Source organism: Orbicella franksi, chromosome 2 (genome assembly GCF_964199315.1).
Source record: "Orbicella franksi chromosome 2, jaOrbFran1.1, whole genome shotgun sequence".
Lineage (NCBI taxonomy): Eukaryota > Metazoa > Cnidaria > Anthozoa > Scleractinia > Merulinidae > Orbicella > Orbicella franksi.
Window position 1 is genome coordinate 5,799,603 of NC_138146.1, and position 20,819 is coordinate 5,820,421.

Here is a 20,819-nt window from a genome sequence, read left to right on the forward strand (position 1 = left end):
CGTCTTTTTTTCCCCTGGCGTTTACCTGTTAACTCAATATTGGTCAAAGGAAGGCAAGCTTGTGAACACCAGGACAATCACAATCATTATACTGCCCAACGTCGCCAGTCTCAAATTCAGTGCGGACATATCACGATCTCAGTAAAGCAAAACTTCGTTTTAAACTTATATCGCGACAACACAATCACTATATACAATACGTCTGCCTTTTAGAAGTTCACCTTGGATCAAGAGAGGTCTGTTTGCTCTCCTTCGTGTGGCCTGGGCCGTATATCTTAGATAGGAGTTCGTCAATTTCGTTCGATGACCTGGAAAGAAACCGTCATGGTTGTTGAAACTCATCTAAAATTTTCAACCACTAGTAATTAAAAGATGGCAATGAAACTAGTGTTTGGATATTGGAAGTTGTTCAGCATCGATTTCAGCCATTTAACACTTCCATACCAAACGCAACCTCGTTCCCAGGGTCTTCTCCTGGAAGAGGACAGAGGACCTCGGGAACGAGGTTGTACCAAACACCGTTTGGGAATCGAACCGTGCCACGAATAAATGATCAGAGCAGAAAATTCATGTACATGTGTCCAGTATTGCTTAGTGCCAGGACTAGATCAACGAGTCCTTCAACATAGAAGAAATTTCTCAATGCACCAAGGATGAGCAAAGATTAACAAGAGTGAGTTGCGATATGAACTTACTTTGCGGGGAACAGAAACTTGAGCACTGATTCCAGTTCTTCCTCTTGAAGTTTGCCTTGTTGGACTAAAATCGAAATCAACTTTATGTTCTGAAAAAGAAAAAAAAGCAGTTGGTGTCTCTAGCTCCATTTTGCAGCTACTTTTCAAAACTATTTTAATACATATTAACAAACGGAACCGTCACAAGTCCTAAGATTCCTAAGAAAATATAAAACCATGCCTCGTCTAATGTCAATATTCTTGCCCCCCCCCCCCCTTGATGTAAAAACCTACAAAACCCACACTAGTTTTATTTTTTTCATTCACAGAACAACTATTTAACACTCCAAAAAGATCCTCAGCTAAAAACGCCTCAATGCCACTGAAAAACAAACAGCACATCGCTAAAAGATTGTTCAATAGCTTTTATCTGAATGGTCACACACTAAAACATTGTCCACAGACGTAATTAATACACCCACCGTGTAAGAAACAGTACCCCATGAAAGTACTACACAGAGGCTTTAATAGACCAATTTCGATAAATTCTAAAATTCTTGGGGTATCAATCTTCGATGTCATTTCTTCTACTTTACCACCCCCCCCCCTCCCCCCACCCTCTAAACTAAATCGAAATTGGCCTATTTGAATGGTAGCACACAAGTATCAGTCATGTACAGATCTTTTCATGTCAGGGTTTTGCAATTTTCTACCGACAGTTTTCCGTTTGTGCTGTACAAAATGCTTCTAACGTTGGACGTTTAAATAAATTCAGAAAATCAAGTTACCTGTTCCTCTACTGCCTGCATTCTTTTGATGTCAGACGCCATCTTTAACTCGTTAATTGATTGGTCAATCTCCTTCTGCATCCGGGTTCTAAGATCGTTTAGTTCTTTCTGATGCCTTGCCTTCATAGCTGCTTTCCTTAACTTCATGGCCATGTTGTTCACATTGAGATTGCTCATATATTGAGACAACTCGTCCTTAGTAGAAGAGAACCAATGAATTAAAAATGTGGTGCGATTAAACAATCCTGGTTTTTACTCTTTATACGCAGCTGGTGAGATAGTCGAAGTTAACTGAATTTGCAGTTTAACTTGCTGTGTGGAAAAGAAATCTCTGCTACAGTCGTTTTGCATTCTCTTGAATGCGACACATTGCCAACCCTCGTTCTACATAACTGCGAACACATCGCTTTCTCTTTCATTCAGTCACCAAGCAGTTAACATACGGCTGTAGACGCCTTTCCAAACGCTGATTAAAACTCACTTCACATACAAACTACACTGAACACTGCAGCTGTAAAAGTCTAGCGATAAACAACTTTTCTTTCTTAGACGCTCTGATTTTTGTTTGTTTCTTTGTCTGTTTTCTTGTTATGGGCATACATTGTGGACGTTGTAAAACACACGACCTTGGCCAATTAATATGAAGATATATGATAATCACCTGAGCTTTCAATTAGAAAAACAATTACATTTCATAATCATTTAATTTAGAGCTACCTCCATTTTACAATTATATAACCTATTTACCTTTTGCTTCAGTACAAGAGTTTCCTCGCGTTGTTTCATTCGTTGTTGAAGCCGCTCTCTCAACACCTATATGAAAACACGGTCAACCAGTTTACAAACAACACATGTTTGACTAGCCACTTAAAAAAAAAAAAAAAAAAAAAAAAAAAAAAAACTGAACTACTAATGTTAAGCCAATTTATACCAAAATATAAATTATAGTTCATGTCTAACCATACACCCCAGGAGAGAGAAAAAATCAGGTCACTTCTGGTCACGGATCACTTCCCACATATGAGTTACTCAAGTCGGATGATCCCGCTCAGCCAATCAGCATCTACCATGCACGTGAAATCTTGCACTGTATAATCACATGCTCAGCCGTGCACAACACAGTTCTTGCACTTTCCCATTCGCAGAACCAAAATTTCCCTCCCACCCTTCCCTGTTTTATCCCTCTCTCTATGAAATGAGACAAGTAGATATGTGTTCCTTGAAATACAAGTAGCTCTGGTACATGTATTAGAATACAAAGGTATTGCAGTGAGAACTAAGGTTTAGACAGTAACCCCAAATAATGACTTTATAAAGTTTGACAATGAAATTATTCCTTAACCCGGGGGATGCGACCTCTAGAGAGGATTATCAACTCCCCATACCCTTGGGGATTATTACCCCCTAGAGAGGATTATCACCTCTCTCTGAGTATCCTAGGGGATTATCACCCCCTAGAGAGCATGATCACCTCTCACTCAGTACCCTTGGGGGATTATCACCCCCTCTTGAGGATTACCACCTCGTGCTGAGTACCCTGGGGGATTATCACCCCCAGGGCGATCCTTACATCCCTAGGAAAAAGTGACCTAGAATTCTTTATTGGAGTGCTTCATCCCTTATCCCTTTTCCCCACAAATGTTCTGGTTGTGTTGTTTGTTTGTATATAATTATAGTAAGGGTTATGGGTTAGGAACATTAACACAAATATCCATCAAAGATTTTAAATATATTATATACATCGCTTCCTCGGAATGTCTTATTTCACTTCAGTTTGGATCACAAAATGTCGCTAACCTGCTCTTGTTTTTCTTTCTGTAGTTTCAAGTTTTCTTCCAGGTTTTTGGTGTCCTAAAAACAATAAAATGTTAAAAATCGGGGTATATAAAGTGTAATATACAGCCCTGCTGAAACATTTGGAGACATAGAGCTCCCCTCTTCATCTCTCCCAACTCCGTTCCCTCCCCTTACCCACAGACAACCAAAGCCCGATATTCAAATGTTGCTCTGGGTGATGGGCTTGTAAAAATGACTAATGCCTTCACATTTTGATATAAAATTATCACTTGTCGGGGATTTGTTTAGAATCCCAAAGACTTTTTGCAGAGATTTTAGTCCTTTTTTCTTTGAAATATTTAGCTATCGTTAATTCTGTAACCTATTTGATTTCGCTTCGGTGACCATTGTCCATTTTTAATCAATAAGTACCCCCACTACTTAGGGGAAGGTTGTTCGAAAAAAATAAAGAAAACTTCTGGCTAAGCGATCAACTTATCCAACCGTATTAAAAACAGAAAACAAGAAAAGGAATGGTGATCAACCCAGTACCATTTCTCCTTACACTAACATACATTATCAAGAAGACAGACCATGAGAATACAGAAAACTATCAATTAAGGAACACTGTGAAAAGTAAGACACACCTTTTGGTATTTTTCCATGATTTTCTGTGTCTCGGGGTCCTTGAAAGTTCCTTTGGATTCCAATTCATCAACAAGCCCGGCTTGAAGCTGACCCAACGCCTGTTGCTGCATAGCAATCTTCGAGATCTGTTTAGAAGAGGACGGGAAATTTAGCGTCGTGATTCTACAAGTCGGTGCAACGTAACAAACGTTGAATAGGTATCTAAAGGCGTTGGCGAGGGAAAGGGGGGTCAGGTTGGCCTAACATAACCAAGCCCCTCAAATGGTGCTAAGTATCTCACGTGCAATGATTCACTTAATATAAGGTTTGAAAGTTGTTTAGCAGTTATTTTAAACACCAATAATGGAAAACGTCCCTAAAATTTCCGAAAATTGCGCGACCTAGCCCTTTTGACACTGACGGCATTGGTATAAACTCTCTCTTTTAACCATTTTTCATACCATAATAGAACTCTGCCGCTTTCACAATAAAATATCGAGACATGAACAAAAGACGAAGAAACACAGTTGGAAACTTTTAATAAATATCAGTCGTATTGACATCTAGTCTGAACTTCTAGTCTGCTATGAGCTTCTCGGCTAACATTTCATATTACTACTTGAAACTGAACACATCCGAAGCATATTCGATCTGCAGAGCCAAGGTTTTATACAGACATACTGCACAGATCTCGATAACTGCAAAAATCAGAAGCTTAATGGTAACCTATGTTATAAGGTTCGTCTAATCAAGCTTAAGTTATTACCGCTTAATTACTGGTTAGAATATCTTGACTTAGTTTTCTTTTTTAAGTGCCTTCATGGGCATATAGATTTCACTCGTGAATTTAGTTATTATTTTTCTTTTCTAAAGGGCAACACGCGCCGTGCTTCACCAGGGCTGCATTTAAAGACTAACGCTTGTCGTACGTCTTCCTTCCGAGACTTTTACTTCAACAGAATAACTTTGATATGGAACAGTTTAGCTGAAAATATCAAGGATTCAGACACTATAAGCTCTTTTAAAAGTAAACTTAAGTCATTTTATTTTACTAGACTTTTAAATGTTTTTGATGGTGACAATTTTCGTTCTTTTAAATTAATTTGTCCTAAGTGTCGCCGTGTTAATATTTTCTTTGTCTGTACTTGTTAAGTTGATTAGTATATTTTAGATTGTATTTGTGTTATTTAGATTATATGATTTGTAGTTTAGTCGGGTCAGGGAAGGGTTTTTTCGTGATATTTTTTAGGGGGTTGGGTGTGGGTGTATTAAACAAAGTAGGGGACTTATGTCCTATTGTTGAGCACCTGTACTTGTACGAATCCATAAATAATAATAGAATAATACCCATTTTTTAATAGGTATCGTCCCCGCCTTTGCCGGCGTATGTGCGTTAAGGTTCCAAATGTTACGAACTGAGCGACGTGTTTACTAACAAAGAGGTGAAAAGCAAACCAACAATAACTTCAGGTAACCATCACATCGAATACGTACCTGTTTTGCCTTTTCGATCTGTAGTTTTGCTATTATAGCACCCAGTTTCTCGTGGTGTTCCTCGAGTCTTTTGGATCTCTCAGCGAGCATTTCTTCGCGAACCTGGAACCAACAGAACAAATGTAGTCTCGAAATATGTGGAGCAAAAATAGGCACGCAATACGAGCGAAATAAAAGTGTTCCTAATGACACAAAGTCCCAAGCAATAAAGATAGTTTCGTTGTCTTCTTGACTTGTTGTTTAGCCAATCAAAGTCAAAAAAAGTCTGGGAAACAAAGAGTTTAACAGCCGACAAACTGATACGTACATGGCGCAAAGGTAAAGGACAGAGAGAGCGAACAAGCGACAGAAAGACTTGCTCAAAGCTACCTAGCACTTCGAGTGGCTAGAAGCTTGAACAACCAACAGCGACCTGCACTGCTTACAATGTTCTTTATAACTCGCCAAACGAAGCGATAGGTAAACAACACAAAGAGTTCCCCTAGCCCTACGAAAAAAAGAGGTGCGGATTAACAAGAACGAATCAAAATAAAGGTGTTAAAAAGGTGCAGGTCAAACTAAACGACAAAGTAGACACGTAAAAACCCATACCGCCTCCATTTCATCCTCGATTTGAAGTTCGTCTTCCTTCATGGCAGCCATCTTTTCTTGTTCGTGTTTCTTGATCATCTCGATATCTTCACCTTCAACCAGAATCTTGTCACCGTAATCGCGGTCCTTAAAGATAATGTCACGAATTAGTACTTAATCAAATGAATCTGATTTTCTTACGTCAAAAGAAACAACGAAAATAATTAATAAATAAATAAATAAATAAATAAATAAATAAATAAAGGAAAAAGAAAGAAAAAAATTTGTTGCCAACATTTTGAAGGGGCACACAACACACATACGAGTCTTTGGTATAAAATAAACTCATTCTACAATGAGGAAAATTGGACCTACGATCCTGACGCTGTTTAAACCTCCACTGTTGCTGATTTCGTATAATCGATGGTGATGGCTGCAATTTCTTTAATGGGTACTTCGCGTAAAGAAAAAAAGCCGTACAAAATAGCGGTATTTTCGGGGAAATCCCTGAGTTTAAGTCGGGGGAACGCGTCACATGACCTATTTTGACCAATCGTGTGCGAATTATAAATGTCATAAGCCAGCTACGAAGTCAACGCTCCAAGCGTATCGGCCAATACCTTCGTTTCGTTCATTTGCTTCTGTTCTAACTGCTGCATTCTTCTTTTCCTTCGCTCTGCCAGTTTGTCTTCCAGCATCTGCCGTTGGCGTAGCTTGTTCAAAGTGAGACTAGTTTGAAAAAGAACAAAAAGAATCAGGGCTCACTTCTTGAAAATTACCCTATTTTCGGATCGAGAAATTGAAGTCCACGATAAGTAATAGTAACTGGATGGAGTGGAGTACAGTTTAGGGGGCAACCCCCAAGTAATTTCAAAATCGGGCAAGCACGCAGCCCGAGGCCGATTTGAGATTTCGAATGGGATAGTATCAAATTACAAAAAAAGTTGTACTTAGATACCTGTAATAGGACACCTACGTGATCGAGTGCCAACTACGGGACAAAAAAGCGCGCGGAAAACAATTCAATCGATATCTTTTTGCAGAAAAAAAATAAAGACAAATTAAAGGTGGGAATTCCGAAAAATTAACGTATTATAATGAGCCAAAGAGGAACAGGAATGGTTAGGGTGGAATACAGATAAAGAGGGATTAGGAAACCTAAACTTGAAAACTTCAACCTTTGAAGGAAAGACGGAGTAAACACAAGTGATTGCAAAGAAACAGTACCTGCTTTCTAGTTCAGCAAGGTTTCTCTCGTGCTCCTGGATGATTCTGTCTCTTTCTTCTTCCGACATGGCCACTTGGTTGACTATCAAATCTCTGTCAAGTTAAAAAAAAAAAAAAAAGAAACGAAAAAAAACTCCAAAGATTTGACAAAGTTTGCCAATGAGCAAATACACCTATATCATCAGTTTTCCATACCGACCCTTTAAGAATATCAGCTTTTAAAACAGACTTTATTGTGGTTAAAAAAAATTGAAGCCTAACCCCACTATCTTGTCCTCCTGTTTTCTGACTTCAGCTTGCTCAGCTTGTTCCTCTTTCATTTTCTTTTCCAAGGCGGCGCGTTGTTTTTCCAATCTTTTCTAAAAAGCCAGACCAATCAAATTGTTAACAAGAATAAAAGGAACTGAGAACGGAGAGTTGACAGTTTATGAGTTGAACAAATTAAAGGCAGTTTACGAACGACACACCTCAGAAAACGACCACTGTTCTAAAAAGAAGAGTGGTCGTTAGTTAAGTCAGGAAGAGTCTCCTTAGTTTCAGTTTCGATTGAGAATATATATCAAACAGCCAAAACCGCGTCTGACCACATTTTCAAACACCTCGAAGCTCGTCAAAAATACTTCAATGCGCATTCTATTTCCAACTCTCTTCTCGGTGTTTGGATATGTAGTCAAGCACGGTCTTTCCTAATATATCTGTTTGATATATTACTTCAAAACTCTCGCAGTTCTGTGTTAAAATTGTCTTTCTATTGGTTGTGAATACAGTACTAGCTGTTACAAATCGTCAAATCAGAATTTAATAGCGCAGAAATTCAGCCTAAGTCACTACTTAGACCGAGCGTGGAAAAACAAATCGAGGCCGTTTCTGGGTGGTAATATAAAAACTGAATTACTTGTTCGCTGTATTATTTAACCAACTAACTTCAAGCATTTCTCTCTGCCGCCTTCGTTCCTGTTCTCTAGCGTCTTGCTGCATAGCAACATCTGCCATATGTCGCTCCAAAATGGCTTCCTTCTCAGACTCGGATAAACCTATAACCATCGAAATAAAACAACTTCAGTCGAACCCGTATGTAACGGCCCAGTATTAACCGGCCACCCACTATTATACGGCCAATTTCTTAAGTGTCGAGGGTGCCCGTTATAATACAGGTCAGACTGTATATATCAGCGCGTCTACATTTGAAACAGCGTTTAACAACAAGCGAGTTCAGCTAAAGAAATAACGCTACAATAATGCCCTTTCGACTGTTAGATCTACAGTCTTCGACGGGTAAAATCTTTACCCGTCGAAGACTGTAGATCTAACAGTCGAAGCTCGTATATCTATAAACATTTTTAGCCAGAGATCGTTTTTAAAATTTGTATTAAAAACCATTATGGTTACCTTTGTTCACTAGCTCTTGATACATTTTCTGGACATTGTTTTTAATCATCTGGTTCCCCTCGCGCAACTGTTGATCTCTGAGAGTTTCAACTTCCTCGGCAGCCTACGGGAGAATTGAATTATTTTATTTTGTTCACATCTACTAATAAGAGTGCGACTTCCAACAATCAGAGTCAGACAATAACTTGTCCTCATTATTAGTTATAAGCGCCTACAATCCAAGGAATTCGTAATTTACTTCGAATTTGTTCAGTGAATGCTGATGGTGAAAAACCAAAAGACATTTCGAGGTTAAATTTATGATTCTTGTCTGTTGTTTCATTCTTGTACTGTTTTTCATTATCCGTTCTTCTCTAAAAAGCAATCTAATTTTTCTCCTTCATTTCAAAGTCTCTTCCTGAGCTTTCAGAGTTGCATACATTTATCGTGACTAAATAAGAAACACATTCTGGTCCTTGCCCTATATTCGTCTGTGACATCTCCGGGGCAGAAACGATACGCAAACGTTACTGATCAAAGCTCACCTCTCTGTCTGAATTCCTTTCTATTTCTTCGATTTCTTGCCGCTGTTTTTGCAACATTTTCTGCTTTTCACTTATCGCGGCCACAGTGTCTAAAGGGAAACAGAGTATCTGACAGGTCTCAAACAACACATTACATTTATAAGAACAAACTTATATTCAGTTATGTTTCGTTATTCATTTATTTATTCTCATTCTGCGACAAGAGAAACTAAGAGTAGTAGAGTAACTAAGTCGTTGCTATCGAGAGACCGTACCTTTCTCGTTGTGAAATTGCTTCAAAATTCAGTGATGATCAAGTTTTGGTGGCGAAGATTTTATAATACTATCGTTTACGCAAGAGATGATAATTAAAAGGTCGGTAGGCTCTCATAAGTAAAAGGTTCTCCCTTGCAAGAGTTCCGTAACATGGTAAACGACTTGATGCGTTACTATCCGAATTCTGATGATCATGTTAAGAAAACATTATTCAGCATTCACATAGAGCGATTTGAAATTGATTGTCGAAAGTAATCAGGCAATTACTTTGGTTTTGGTTTTGGTTTTGGTTTTACTACGGTTTGAGAATTGCGCAAGTAGTCTGATATTGGTAAGCTGCCCCTACGTCTCCGAGGATGGGAAGTAACTGGTTTGGTTTTGATTTTACGACACTCAGTTGAAAACCGCTCTAAAAACAAAACAAACACACAAACAAACGATGAAAGCAAGGGAAGGAAAAAGTGGAAGTTGTGGAAAACAAACGGTAATGGTGACAGACTGAGAATGTAGATGTACCTCCAACGAGAAGTTCCTGCTTACCGATTTCTACTTGTTCAAATTTCTCATCTTGTTGATCTTCAAACTCCTTCATCTGCCGTTGATGCTCGCGCGCCTGAAAACCAGTTAAACTAGTTTAGCGAGATAACAGGAGAAGCTATGAACACAACTTAAGAAAATCTTGCTTTGGCAGAAAAAAGATGGTTAGCAAAATTAGTCAGACCAAAGTAAGTTTTGAGCACTCTTCGACCTTGGAAAAAATCCCGCCGTTTTACACCTTAAAATTGGGAATTGTTAATTCTTGTGCGAATGTAAGATATAGTACCTTTTCCTCGATTCTCTTTTGCTTCAGTGCCGTCAGTTTCTGGTGTAATTTCTGTTCCTGTCGCTTTCTGTCCTTTGCAAGCTTATTATCCACCACTTCCACTTCTTTCCTGAAGCGTTCAAGGTAGACGGCGGCATCTTCGGAGTTAAGATTGGATGATCTAAAGATGCACAGTGATAAAACAGAATTTTACGACTCAAAAGATGTACATGTAACAGGAAATAGCTGTGGCATTAACCAACCACAAAAAAAGCTATTTACATTAAGAGCATTCTCAGCTTCTACTGCGCCTGCGCTTAGAAACCGTGAACACTCAAACAGAAGGAACAGCATTACAAGAGGAGCACAACATTACCGAACAAGATTCTCTAGTGCTTCAGCCTGGTTTTCTTCAAGCTTTCCCAAATCTTTCTTCTTGCGTTCTTCTTCCTCTTGCTATTAAAGAAGTACCACAAGAAACAACAAATTAACGATTACTAAATAAATTAATAAATTAATTATTTATATGACTGAGATAATTACTCCATTTTTACCCCATTTCTACTCCTGGGTGGAGAAGGGCACTGCGAGAGTTAAATGTCTTGCCCAAGAACACAACACAATGTTCCCGAGAAGGGCTCGAACCCGGACCGCTCGATTCGGAGGCGAGCGCACTAACCATGAGGCCACCGTGCCACCACAACAATGCAATGAGACAATCATAATTAAAAGCGGATTCATATAGCGGCAACTCACTTTCTGTCTCGCCAAAGCCCGTCTCTCCGCTAGTCTCATCTCTAGCGCCATAACACGTCTAGTTCGTTCCTCGTCCGTCGCCTTGTCAATGGCGGCCATGTTGGATAGGTGATTCTTCATGATGGCGCTCGCTTGTTCCTCATTCAATTTGGAGTCCTTGATCAAGTCCTGTATCAGTTTGTTCTGAGACTCTTTCAAAGCAAAACGCTTGCTGATTGATACTTCCTATAACGAGAAAGAAAATTAAGCAAACGTCAGAATCAATGGCATAATATAATGTAACCCTTTTTCCTTCTCACTCAAGTACTGTAGCTGTAACTTTCAAGGCTGTACAAGGTGGTTCTAACTTTTACGTCTGCAGATGAAACCCTACTGTGTGACCATTCAAATGAAAGCTATCCAGCTGTACTTGCACGTGGTACTGTAGATGAAACACTAGTGCGTGACCATTCCAATAAAAGCTATTGACAAACACTTTTGTGATGTTTGTTATGTTGTGCAAGGTACTTCCATGTTCTAACTGTTAGAGACATTGTAGTTTGCGACCAGTGTGTGAGACAAGTGACCATTTAAATGCAAGGTACTGAGCAGTACTTTCATGTGGTACTGTTTTTTATGCGGTACAAGGTGGTTTTAACTTTTAAGTTTGTAGATAAAAACGGACTGTGTGACCATTCAAATGAGAGCTATTGGACAGTACTTTTATGTGTTACTGTTTATTATACTGCATAAGGGCCAAGGTGGTTCTAACTTTCAAATCTGTGGATAAAACCCTAATGTGTGACCATTCAAATGAGAGGTTATATTGAGTATTATTTTCATGTGGTACTATTGTACTGTCCAAGGTGAATCTAAATTTCCAATTTCTGGATGAAACCCTAGTGTAACCATTCCAATAAAAGCGATTAAGCAGTACTTTCATGTGGTACTGTTAATTATACTGCACAAGGTGGTTCTAGCTTTTGCGTCTGTAGATGAAAGCGTAGTGTGTGACCATTCAAATGAAAGCTACTGAGCAGTACTTTCATGTGGTGCTGTTTATTGTACTGCACAAGGTGGTTCTAACGTTTTAGTCTGTAGATGAATCCCTGGTGTGTGACCATTCAAATGAAAGCTATTGAGCAGTAGTTGTGGTGCTGTTTATTGTACTCTTCAAGGTGGTTCTAACTTTTGAGAATGTACATGAAAGCATAGCATGTGACCATTCAATTGAAAGCTACTGAGCAGTACTTTCATCTAGTACTGTTTAGTGCATTGTTCAGGTGTTTAACCACTCGAATGAAAGTCATTGCACAGCACTTTCACATGGCGCTGTTCACTTTTCTTCGTTATTGTTCCTTTCTTGTCTCTCTTTGGTTTCTTTTACCTTTCTAAGCTTTTCCATCTCCACATGTTGTTCCAGTTTTAAATTCTGTTTCAGTTCCTGTTCTTGAGCGTCTTGCCTCCTCTTCAGGAGCTCTAGAATGTTTTTCTTCTCCCGCTGAAATTAAAGTAATCCACTCTTAGACCTGAGAATCCCATTCAAATGTGTTAGGCTTTTTTATTTCTTTCCAATCTCTTTACTTGTTGTCATACTTTTCGTGCAATATTGCTTATGAGAACTTCGTCGTGCATCAAGGAAATATACTCTTGCCTCGCATCGACAAAAGAGACATGTTATCTTATACACAACATGTATTAAAAAGAAACTCTAAATAATTGTTACAGTCGTTGATGCAAACGAGGCTGAATGTTCTTTAGTTCTTTAGTTTATTCTGTTTTTGTATCGTCTTTTGCTCCTTCCATTCCTTTTCTTTGTTCGTCCCAGCTTTCCTTCGTTTGGCAAACAGACACTCTAATAAAGCAATTTATTCGCCTTTAGCGTTCTTCCTGGTTCATTCGCTCCGTCATTTATCCTTTCAACCTTTGCTTCCACCCTTTTTTTTTATTATTATTTGCTCTTTTTGTGAACTGACAGTCGAGAAAAGTGATTCCCTTGATAATCTTCCTTCCCTTCTTTCTTTCCTTCGTTCTTTGGTTCCATTCGTTCATTCGTTCGTTTATTTGTTCCCTTGTTTCTTTCTTCATTAACTGTAGGGCATTTTGATAGGGGTAGGGGCAAGGCAAAAGAGAGGTTAGCCCGTATCTCAATCCAAGGAAAAATTTGTTCAAAACTTGTGTAAAGGCTTACAAAACAGTAACTACAGACAACATATAATTTCACCTCATTTACAAGCCCTTTAATTTTGTTTTCTGTTTCCTCTCTCTCTTTTCTTTGTTCTCTATGCAAGGCATCCAAACGACTCTACAAAAATAACCACAAACTGCAGTGAGGAACTAACAGGAGGCACGCTGATCAAAGTATCAAAGTAGTCATGACAAAAGTAACGCTCCGTCACTCGCTACCTACCTTTCCTTCCTTTTGCAATCTGTTCCTCAGTTCAGCGGATTTCCGTTTATATTCCGCCGCCATCTTAAACGCCACAGCGCCGATTGCTTGCTTGATTTCCAAGCCAAACTGGAGAAAAATTGAATCTCAGGAACACTGAGTGAGTTCTTAGCTGTTTTGAAGTGAAGATTGTTTTCACTCAAGCGTAAAAGTGAGGGGTTTTGCTTCCCATTTTTCTCATGGAACATTTTCAAGAGCACGTTGACATGTCTCGCTATCCTTCTACCGTAAAACCTCGTTTTTATTTGTGTGCTTTTAATAAAGTGTGCTTATCCTGAATACGTTTCTCATCTGGTACGGTGTTAACACTTCAAAACACAGGCTCTACTGAGCGAATGTAGTATGGGCACACGTCGTTCTCTTTTTTCTACACGCACGCGCATGTCGCACTGGCTTTGCTACACACGCGCGCATGTTGCACTGTCTTTACTACGTGCGCGCGCATGTTGCACTGTCTTTGCTACACGCGCGTGCATATTGCACTGTCTTTGCTACACGCGCGCGCATGTTGCACTGTCTTTACTACACGCGCGCGCAGGTTGCACTGTCCTCTCTACACGCGGGCGCATGTTGGACTGTCTTTGCTACACGCGCACGCATGTTGCACTACCTTTGCTACACGAGCGCGCATATTGCACTGTCCTCACTACACGCATGTGCATGTTGTTCTTTCAAGCTAAATCCCGCGCTGTGACTTCTAGATGTCTTTCACTAATTTGCGACTTTAAAAACTCCCACGTTAGTCACCTTCCCATTTTTCTGCGCTGGGTATAAGCCAAAAAAGTAAAAATGCTTGCATTATTCATGCCTAAATATCCTATCCCTTGGTGTACGAACTTACTTTGTTTTCTTGTTCAGAGGATATTTCCCTCTTTACACGCAGTTTCCTAGCCAACAATTTGAGTGCTTTGATGAACATGTTCTGTCTCTGAGTTTCTAAGTCAACATCCAGGGCGACAGTGGATTGCACATCAAGGCTGCGGACGAAAATACCAAAACAACAATGCCTCAACAACTGAACACATTTCTTCAATTATCCTCTTAGCCCTTTTGTATTTGGTACATCAGGAGAATTACATTTTTAATGACTCTTAAGGTGGCTCTCCATAGTGTTACGATCGATCTTGCGCTGAGGACGAAAGCTTAAAATAAGTAATCTGCGTGCTCAAAGAAAAACGTCAGTGTTTTTCTTTCACCTGCACAAACCCTTCCTTTTTCGGTGTTTAAAATTCGTATCCTACCGGATTCGACATCATGTGACAAAATTGGGAACATTTCACCGAACAAAATTCAAGATCAGAAATAACGCCTGATAAACGGTACAAAAACGCACGCTTGGGTACTTATAATTCAATACTAAAAGCCAAGATTTTAACAGAGATGATAGGAAAACACTATTTTATCACTACCTGTTGCATTCAATAAGTTTAAGAGGACTGGGTGTAAAAACAAAGGCAACAACAGTATTCAAAACATGACGTTTGCGCGCGCAACGCCATAAATGATTACTCTATGGAGCCACCTTAAAAAAGACAATTCACGGAATTCTGTATCATAAAAAAAGGAAAAAAACTACACAGCTATTTATCACTTCGAAGCTGCTAAAGGTAAATTTATAACCGCCATAGTACGTTTGCGTTCCTGAAGTTTCTAGTGTTAGCCTTCCGTAGTACCAGTGTAAACCTCTATATCATGCGATAAAAAGATGGCAAAAATTTTCTTCTCAAGAAGAAAATTTTAAGCGGGCGTATACTGGACTAAAGAAACATGAAAAAGGCGTCAAATGGGAGAGTTGTGAAGCATCAAAACGAGCTGGGAGTCTCGACTTAATTGTCCATTGCACACAAATTTGTTTTCAAGAGGTGGCAAGTCAGTGACAGTATAAATCGTTTTGTGTTTGTGACAACCACCGTCTTAAAGGATAACCGTAGATAAATGAAATCATCTCCATCTCTTTCCAGTTTTCTCATTCTTTGGTACTGAAACAGGTTTTACTGACAACAGCCGGTCATGCATACAAGTGAACAACGCGTTGCGATTCATTACCTATTTAACTCTTTCTCTGTTTGAGAGGCGTTGTCCAGTGACAGAATAGGAACAATGCTTTCGTCTGTTTGAACAATGCTGTAAAAAAAAAAAAAAGATTTGAATCATCTCTTGAAATCTATAGAATCGTCGTGTACAAAGTTGCACAGTTAAAGCAGTTATGTCTTCAAGATTTTTTGTTTCTCGCACGTGAAAATTCAAACCTAACCAACAATTGTTCTCGAGACATAACACGGATTTCTGCAGAGTTAAGCTGTAACCATAGCATTTTTCGATCCAATCTCAAACATCTCTGGAACAAAGGATAAACTCAGGTCAAAAAGAAAGAGGACTGTTTTCTTAGGTCTTGTCCACACTACTCCGGATAAAATTGTAAACGGTGTTTTCACTCTGAAAACGCATCAGATGTTTTCCGTCCACACTAAGCCGGAGAAATTTGAAAACGCAAAGATGTGGAGATGAGCTTGAGAAAAACTCTGGCAGAGAAATCGTATAATTATCATAATGTCATCGATTTCGAAAAGCTTCGTTTTCAAAATGTTTTCTGTCCACACTAGAACACAAAGGCGGCGCTTTCAAATTCCTCCGGTTTTAAGAGCGTTTTCGGAAAGCTCCGATTTCGGTCTGGGTTAGTGTGGACGCTAGGCCTAACCGTAGAAATAGAGCTGCGTTTTCAAATTCCTCCGGCATAGTGTGGACGGGTCCTAGAGTTATCATGTTCCTTAAACTCTCCAAAGCTTACGTAGTCTCTTTGTGAGTTTCTACAGGTTTGCTGTCGGGCAGCTCGTCTCCGTGGTAAATGTACTGTGACCCTCCAGTCAGGACTGTCATGGTAGTGGTGTTAGTGAAGCGCTAAAAGAAGAGGAACAGAGAACATGAAGCACGGACCTTATGTCTCTTGGAAAGTGTCTCGCCCTAGCCTGCAGCGAAAATTACCCTTAAACAGTTTTGTTGTTGTTGTTTGTTTAGGTTTTTGTAACGTATGTTTCTTTGTTTGTTCGTTTTTTTTTTTTGTTTTTTGTTTTGTTTTTTCTTGGCTTCCGCATCTAGATCAGTACAAGAGCGCATCTTGAAAAAGATCTCTATTGTTTAAAGATTGTCGTTCGCAATCTATGTCAATCTTACGGAGCCGTAATTATCCTTGTTTAGAGTACCAGTTGGTATAACTAAACAAGTTTAGTTTGTGTTGAGCGGGATACTTAAATAATCACATCGTAAAACAAGAGAGAGGCATTCCAGCTTAAGTGCAGAGCACAACAGCTCGTTAGCTCCTCGTTCTGCCATGTGACTGGTTGTCATTGTGTAAGTAGTCCCTAGTCCCAGGCCTTACCGTGTAGTAGGGAGCCACCTTGCCTTTGTCGCAACACTTAAGGACTAGTAACACCAAGATGGCGGCGATCACGGCACCGACCAGCAAGCCAAGAAGAACACCAAGAGCAAAGAAACCAAACACTTTACGGCGCTGGAAGAAAAAAGGAAACGTTGGCGCTCGTTTAACGTAAATACCGAAAAGAGATTCGAATTAGCGCCCTCCCTGCAATAAGTGCCCCCTTTCTATAAGAGGAAGAGGTGCGGTAGCCTCATAGTTAGTGCGCTCGTCTCCCGATCGAGCGGTCCGGGTTCGAGCCCTGACCGGGGACATTGTGTTGTGCTCTTGGGCAAGACACTTTACTCTCACAGTGCCTCTCTTCAACCAGGTGTATAAATGGGTACCGGCGAACTTAATGCTGGGGGTAACTCTGCGATAGACTAGCATCCCATCCAGGGGGGAATAAAAATATTTCTAGTCGCTTCATGCTACAGAAAGCATAAGCGCCCCCTCCAAAAAAGCGCTCCTACAAGGAACAGGACCTTGACATAGAATATATACTGGTTGCACGAATGAACTATGAAGTCTGCTTTGTCAACTGATTGTAATATTGAGCACCCTGACTATCAGAGCCCCTATTCTTACAGTTCTTGAATAAAGGTACCTATTGCTTTTTTTTCTTTTTTCTTTTTTTTCTTTTTAATTGAAATACTGTACCACTTTCAGATGTTTATGTCCAAAAAGAAATACACGCTCTGTCCCTAATACCCCCCCCCCCCTCCCCCTCCCCCGACCTCCCCTCTCCAATAGACGTCCTCCCTGGGCTATCAAAAGTAAATCAGCACCCCGGGCGCTCAATGGAATCATTACGGTATTTATTAAATGGGTAAATAATAAAACAATTCTGGATTCACGTTTTGATACCCAGAATAGTCAAGCCCGAGGTCGTAACACGACTGTAACGCAAAAACAGAATCTATCAACTATTTAACTACAACATTGCTGTAAATAAGGTACGAGGGTAACTTACATTCAGTTGTGAGTGAAATCAGTATCTCTTTTTATGGTCAGCTTTTCCCGTTTGCATTACAATCTAATTCAATGTGGATGCGAGGAAATTTTTGGACAGTTTTGTAGTCTTGTCCAAAATTGCCTCGCATCAATGTTGGATTATACTGTAATGCTGATGAGAAAAGTTAACCAGGAAAAGGCTATTAAGTCTGAAGACTGAGGTCCCGTACACACTACGCCGAAAGAATTTGAAAACGCAGTTTTATTTCTACGGTTAGGCCTACCGTCCACACTAACCCCTCAAGCAAACGGAGCTTTTCGAAAATGCTCTTCAAACCGGAGCAATCTGAAAACGCCGGCATTTTGTTTCCGTGTGGACAGAAAACATTTTGAAAACGGAGCTTTTAGTAAACGGTGTAGTCACGATAATCACGTGATTTCCCTGACCGAGTTTTCCTCAAACACAAATCCAAAATGACCGGTGATTGTTGCGTTTTTGAATTCCTCCGACGAAGTGTGAACAGGGCCTGAGTGACGACTTTTTTCTTTGTTAAACCTTTCCTCGTTCACTTAGTTGATCGTTTTCGCCCTTACCTCTGGTTCATTTACATCATTTCTTTGGAGGCAACCAGTGCTGGTATCACTTGACAATCTGTATGTTAGGCTGTTTAGCTGTCAAATAAAAAGCAATTTATTACACGACTGCGACGTGATAAACGCAGACAGATGCTTACCTTTCGCGCACGCACGCGTTTTCCAAGAATAATTCACGGAGACGCAACAGTTTATCAACAGATTAAAAAGAACCATTATGATAAATACTTTACTGAACTAGCTTGTTCGGTCCGTATTGGAGAATATTTTTTGTAAGTTTATGGACCTAGCCTGCGGCTTGGCCCATAAACCTGCCAAAAAAAAAAGAACTCTACCAATACTTCACGAATTTGGACCTTTCTTTAGTTCAATAACATAGATGTAAACAATTATTACAGCACTGAGCAGTTTTTCATTCGTGCCAAACGTTGTGTGATCTAGAACACGATTGAGAAAATCTGGCGGACTTATATGTTATTCACATAAAACTATCACATCGATTTTCTCTCTTTATTTCAGTCGCTTGTTTGCGTCCTTTTGTTTCTTTTCTTGTTTGTTTGTTGTTGTTGTTGTTGTTATTTTGCAACAGCTGTGTTAAAATTGTTACTAATGCCTTGAAAAAACCAAGATGAAGTTGTTAGGTAGATTTGGAAGGGATAGCGGCTTTTAGTTATTAGTTCTAAGTGCTTTATTCCTAAGACACAACGACAGAATTTGTATATGTTTGCCACGTATTTTCAGTTTGAGATCAAACTCGTGACTCGCTTGCACATGTTTTCCCGCGCGTTGCGTCACCTACATGTATTTGCTTCTAGTTTTGAATGGTTTACTGGATTTTCTGCGCCTTTTGTGATTAGTCAGAGAGAGTATTTGGAATTTGGTTCCATGACACTCAGTTGAAAGTCACTCTATCTGGAGTGTTTTACCTGCACGCTCTTCCACGAAACTTCAGCAGGAACGCGCAACGTTGCTGGCTCCTGGAAGAAAAAATATATTATTATATAAATTTTACGCGTGCCTCCATTTTACAAGGCATACAAAAATGTAACTGGCGAACCCAAATGACCTACAAGTGAAGAGTTCTTGATTTACACCTAACTGATTAAACATTATTACGAAAATATTTCGTAATAGAATTAGCTAAGCCACAAGTTTTCTTCTATATGTTCTTTTTGTTCCTATCTTTGGCCATTTTAGTTTGCTTGTCTATCTGCCTGCCTGTCTGTCTGTCTGTCTGTCTGTCTGTCTGTCTGTCTGTCTGTCTGGGTAGTTGGCTGGCTAAGTGGCTGTCTACTTTGGCTATGTCTCTGCCTGTTTGAATGTCCGTCTATATCGCTAGCTGGCTATCTTGTCTATCTATCTGTCTGGACCAGACTTGTAACACCAACGACTGACAAACACTATTCACTTGGCTGTGAACATGACTTCCGCTCAGGTCGTCACAACGTCAGTCACCAACAACAGCTCTTTTCAGATCTACCCTCATCCGAACGATTGCACCATACGAACTTTGGTATAAAGACAGAAATAAACAGGCAAGGATCAGGAACTAACCTTTTCATCGACTTTGAATCGGGCCACGTAGATAAAAGATCTCGCCTCGCCAACTATAAGAAGACAAGATAGTTCAATGAACATCTTTGTAACACTGTTAAGTTACTCTGTATAACAACGAGTCGTTGTGTGAGGGTTTTCGTGACGTCCAGAATAATCAAGGATGAGGTAAGTGTTACCAGTCGAAGCTGAAGGCATAGGCTGCCACGCCTAAACCCCCAGAGCGGGTTCTCGCGATGTCAATGATGGAGATAATCGAACGAGAGCAAAAATCAAAACCCCCCAAAAACTCCATAACCCTTATAATCAGTAACCCTCTAGAAATAACAAGGGTCCACACAGAGACCATTCCAACTTACCAAGCAGACTTGTCAACATAAACCGGACTCCAAACGTGTTCTTTTTCGGGGAAGTGACAAAGACGTCTTTAGTTGAAACATCGGAATCGTAAAAATCCATCCCTTGGGTTGAGTCGGTGACAGTCAAGTTACGAGCGTCATACAGAGAATCGTTTGCGTGGCTCACCGTCACGTTGAACAGTATAAGCGGAGAGTCCATATTTCCTTGCAATATCTACAAAACACAAAATGTGAACTTGAAAAAGGGGGACCATGTCACACTCATTTGCCAAGAGTATACAAATTAAATGTTGTCATTCAGGTATCGATACTTGAATAACAATAATTTAAGGTTCCTTGAAGGTCGGCAAACACTAGGGCACATGTTGTGGGGACATGAAATGGGGACAAGTTGAGCAACACTGTTATATCGTGTGACGTGCCATATTCCGCGCCATTTTCTAAACTACTCATTGGATAGACAGTTTAGAATTCCCAAGAGAAACGACGCTAATGCCCCCGGGGGGGGGGGGGGGGCATACCCATATGAAAGGTCAAGGATGTTCGTTGTCTCGCTTAATTTAAAGAGTGTAAATCAAGGAGTTTGGTGTCTCTTTAAGGGCAACCAGGACGAAACACAACTATTTTTTCATGTCA

At 39.9% G+C, this 20,819-nt stretch overlaps 1 protein-coding gene across 2 annotated transcripts in view; it reads right to left on the reverse strand.

Annotated features, from left to right (window-relative positions):
* The window catches only part of LOC145477861 (uncharacterized), a 42,329-nt gene that overhangs the window by 4,981 nt on the left and 16,529 nt on the right, over positions 1–20,819 (reverse strand). For both annotated transcript variants that reach the window (XM_081455704.1, XM_081455705.1), the window contains exons 9-37: positions 20,184–20,397; positions 19,825–19,877; positions 19,197–19,247; positions 18,271–18,348; positions 16,687–16,818; positions 16,099–16,208; positions 15,357–15,434; positions 14,152–14,287; positions 13,272–13,379; positions 13,086–13,166; positions 12,249–12,362; positions 10,883–11,107; positions 10,503–10,582; positions 10,148–10,307; positions 9,865–9,937; positions 9,070–9,158; positions 8,546–8,648; positions 8,081–8,190; positions 7,418–7,515; positions 7,157–7,249; positions 6,550–6,658; positions 5,951–6,076; positions 5,360–5,461; positions 3,886–4,011; positions 3,260–3,313; positions 2,210–2,275; positions 1,463–1,657; positions 696–784; positions 222–308 (exon numbers count right to left, since the gene is read on the reverse strand). In XM_081455704.1, coding sequence (XP_081311830.1) covers positions 222–308; positions 696–784; positions 1,463–1,657; positions 2,210–2,275; positions 3,260–3,313; positions 3,886–4,011; positions 5,360–5,461; positions 5,951–6,076; positions 6,550–6,658; positions 7,157–7,249; positions 7,418–7,515; positions 8,081–8,190; positions 8,546–8,648; positions 9,070–9,158; positions 9,865–9,937; positions 10,148–10,307; positions 10,503–10,582; positions 10,883–11,107; positions 12,249–12,362; positions 13,086–13,166; positions 13,272–13,379; positions 14,152–14,287; positions 15,357–15,434; positions 16,099–16,208; positions 16,687–16,818; positions 18,271–18,348; positions 19,197–19,247; positions 19,825–19,877; positions 20,184–20,397 — 3,140 coding nt within the window. The remainder of the gene's footprint in view (positions 1–221; positions 309–695; positions 785–1,462; positions 1,658–2,209; positions 2,276–3,259; positions 3,314–3,885; positions 4,012–5,359; positions 5,462–5,950; positions 6,077–6,549; positions 6,659–7,156; positions 7,250–7,417; positions 7,516–8,080; positions 8,191–8,545; positions 8,649–9,069; positions 9,159–9,864; positions 9,938–10,147; positions 10,308–10,502; positions 10,583–10,882; positions 11,108–12,248; positions 12,363–13,085; positions 13,167–13,271; positions 13,380–14,151; positions 14,288–15,356; positions 15,435–16,098; positions 16,209–16,686; positions 16,819–18,270; positions 18,349–19,196; positions 19,248–19,824; positions 19,878–20,183; positions 20,398–20,819) is intronic.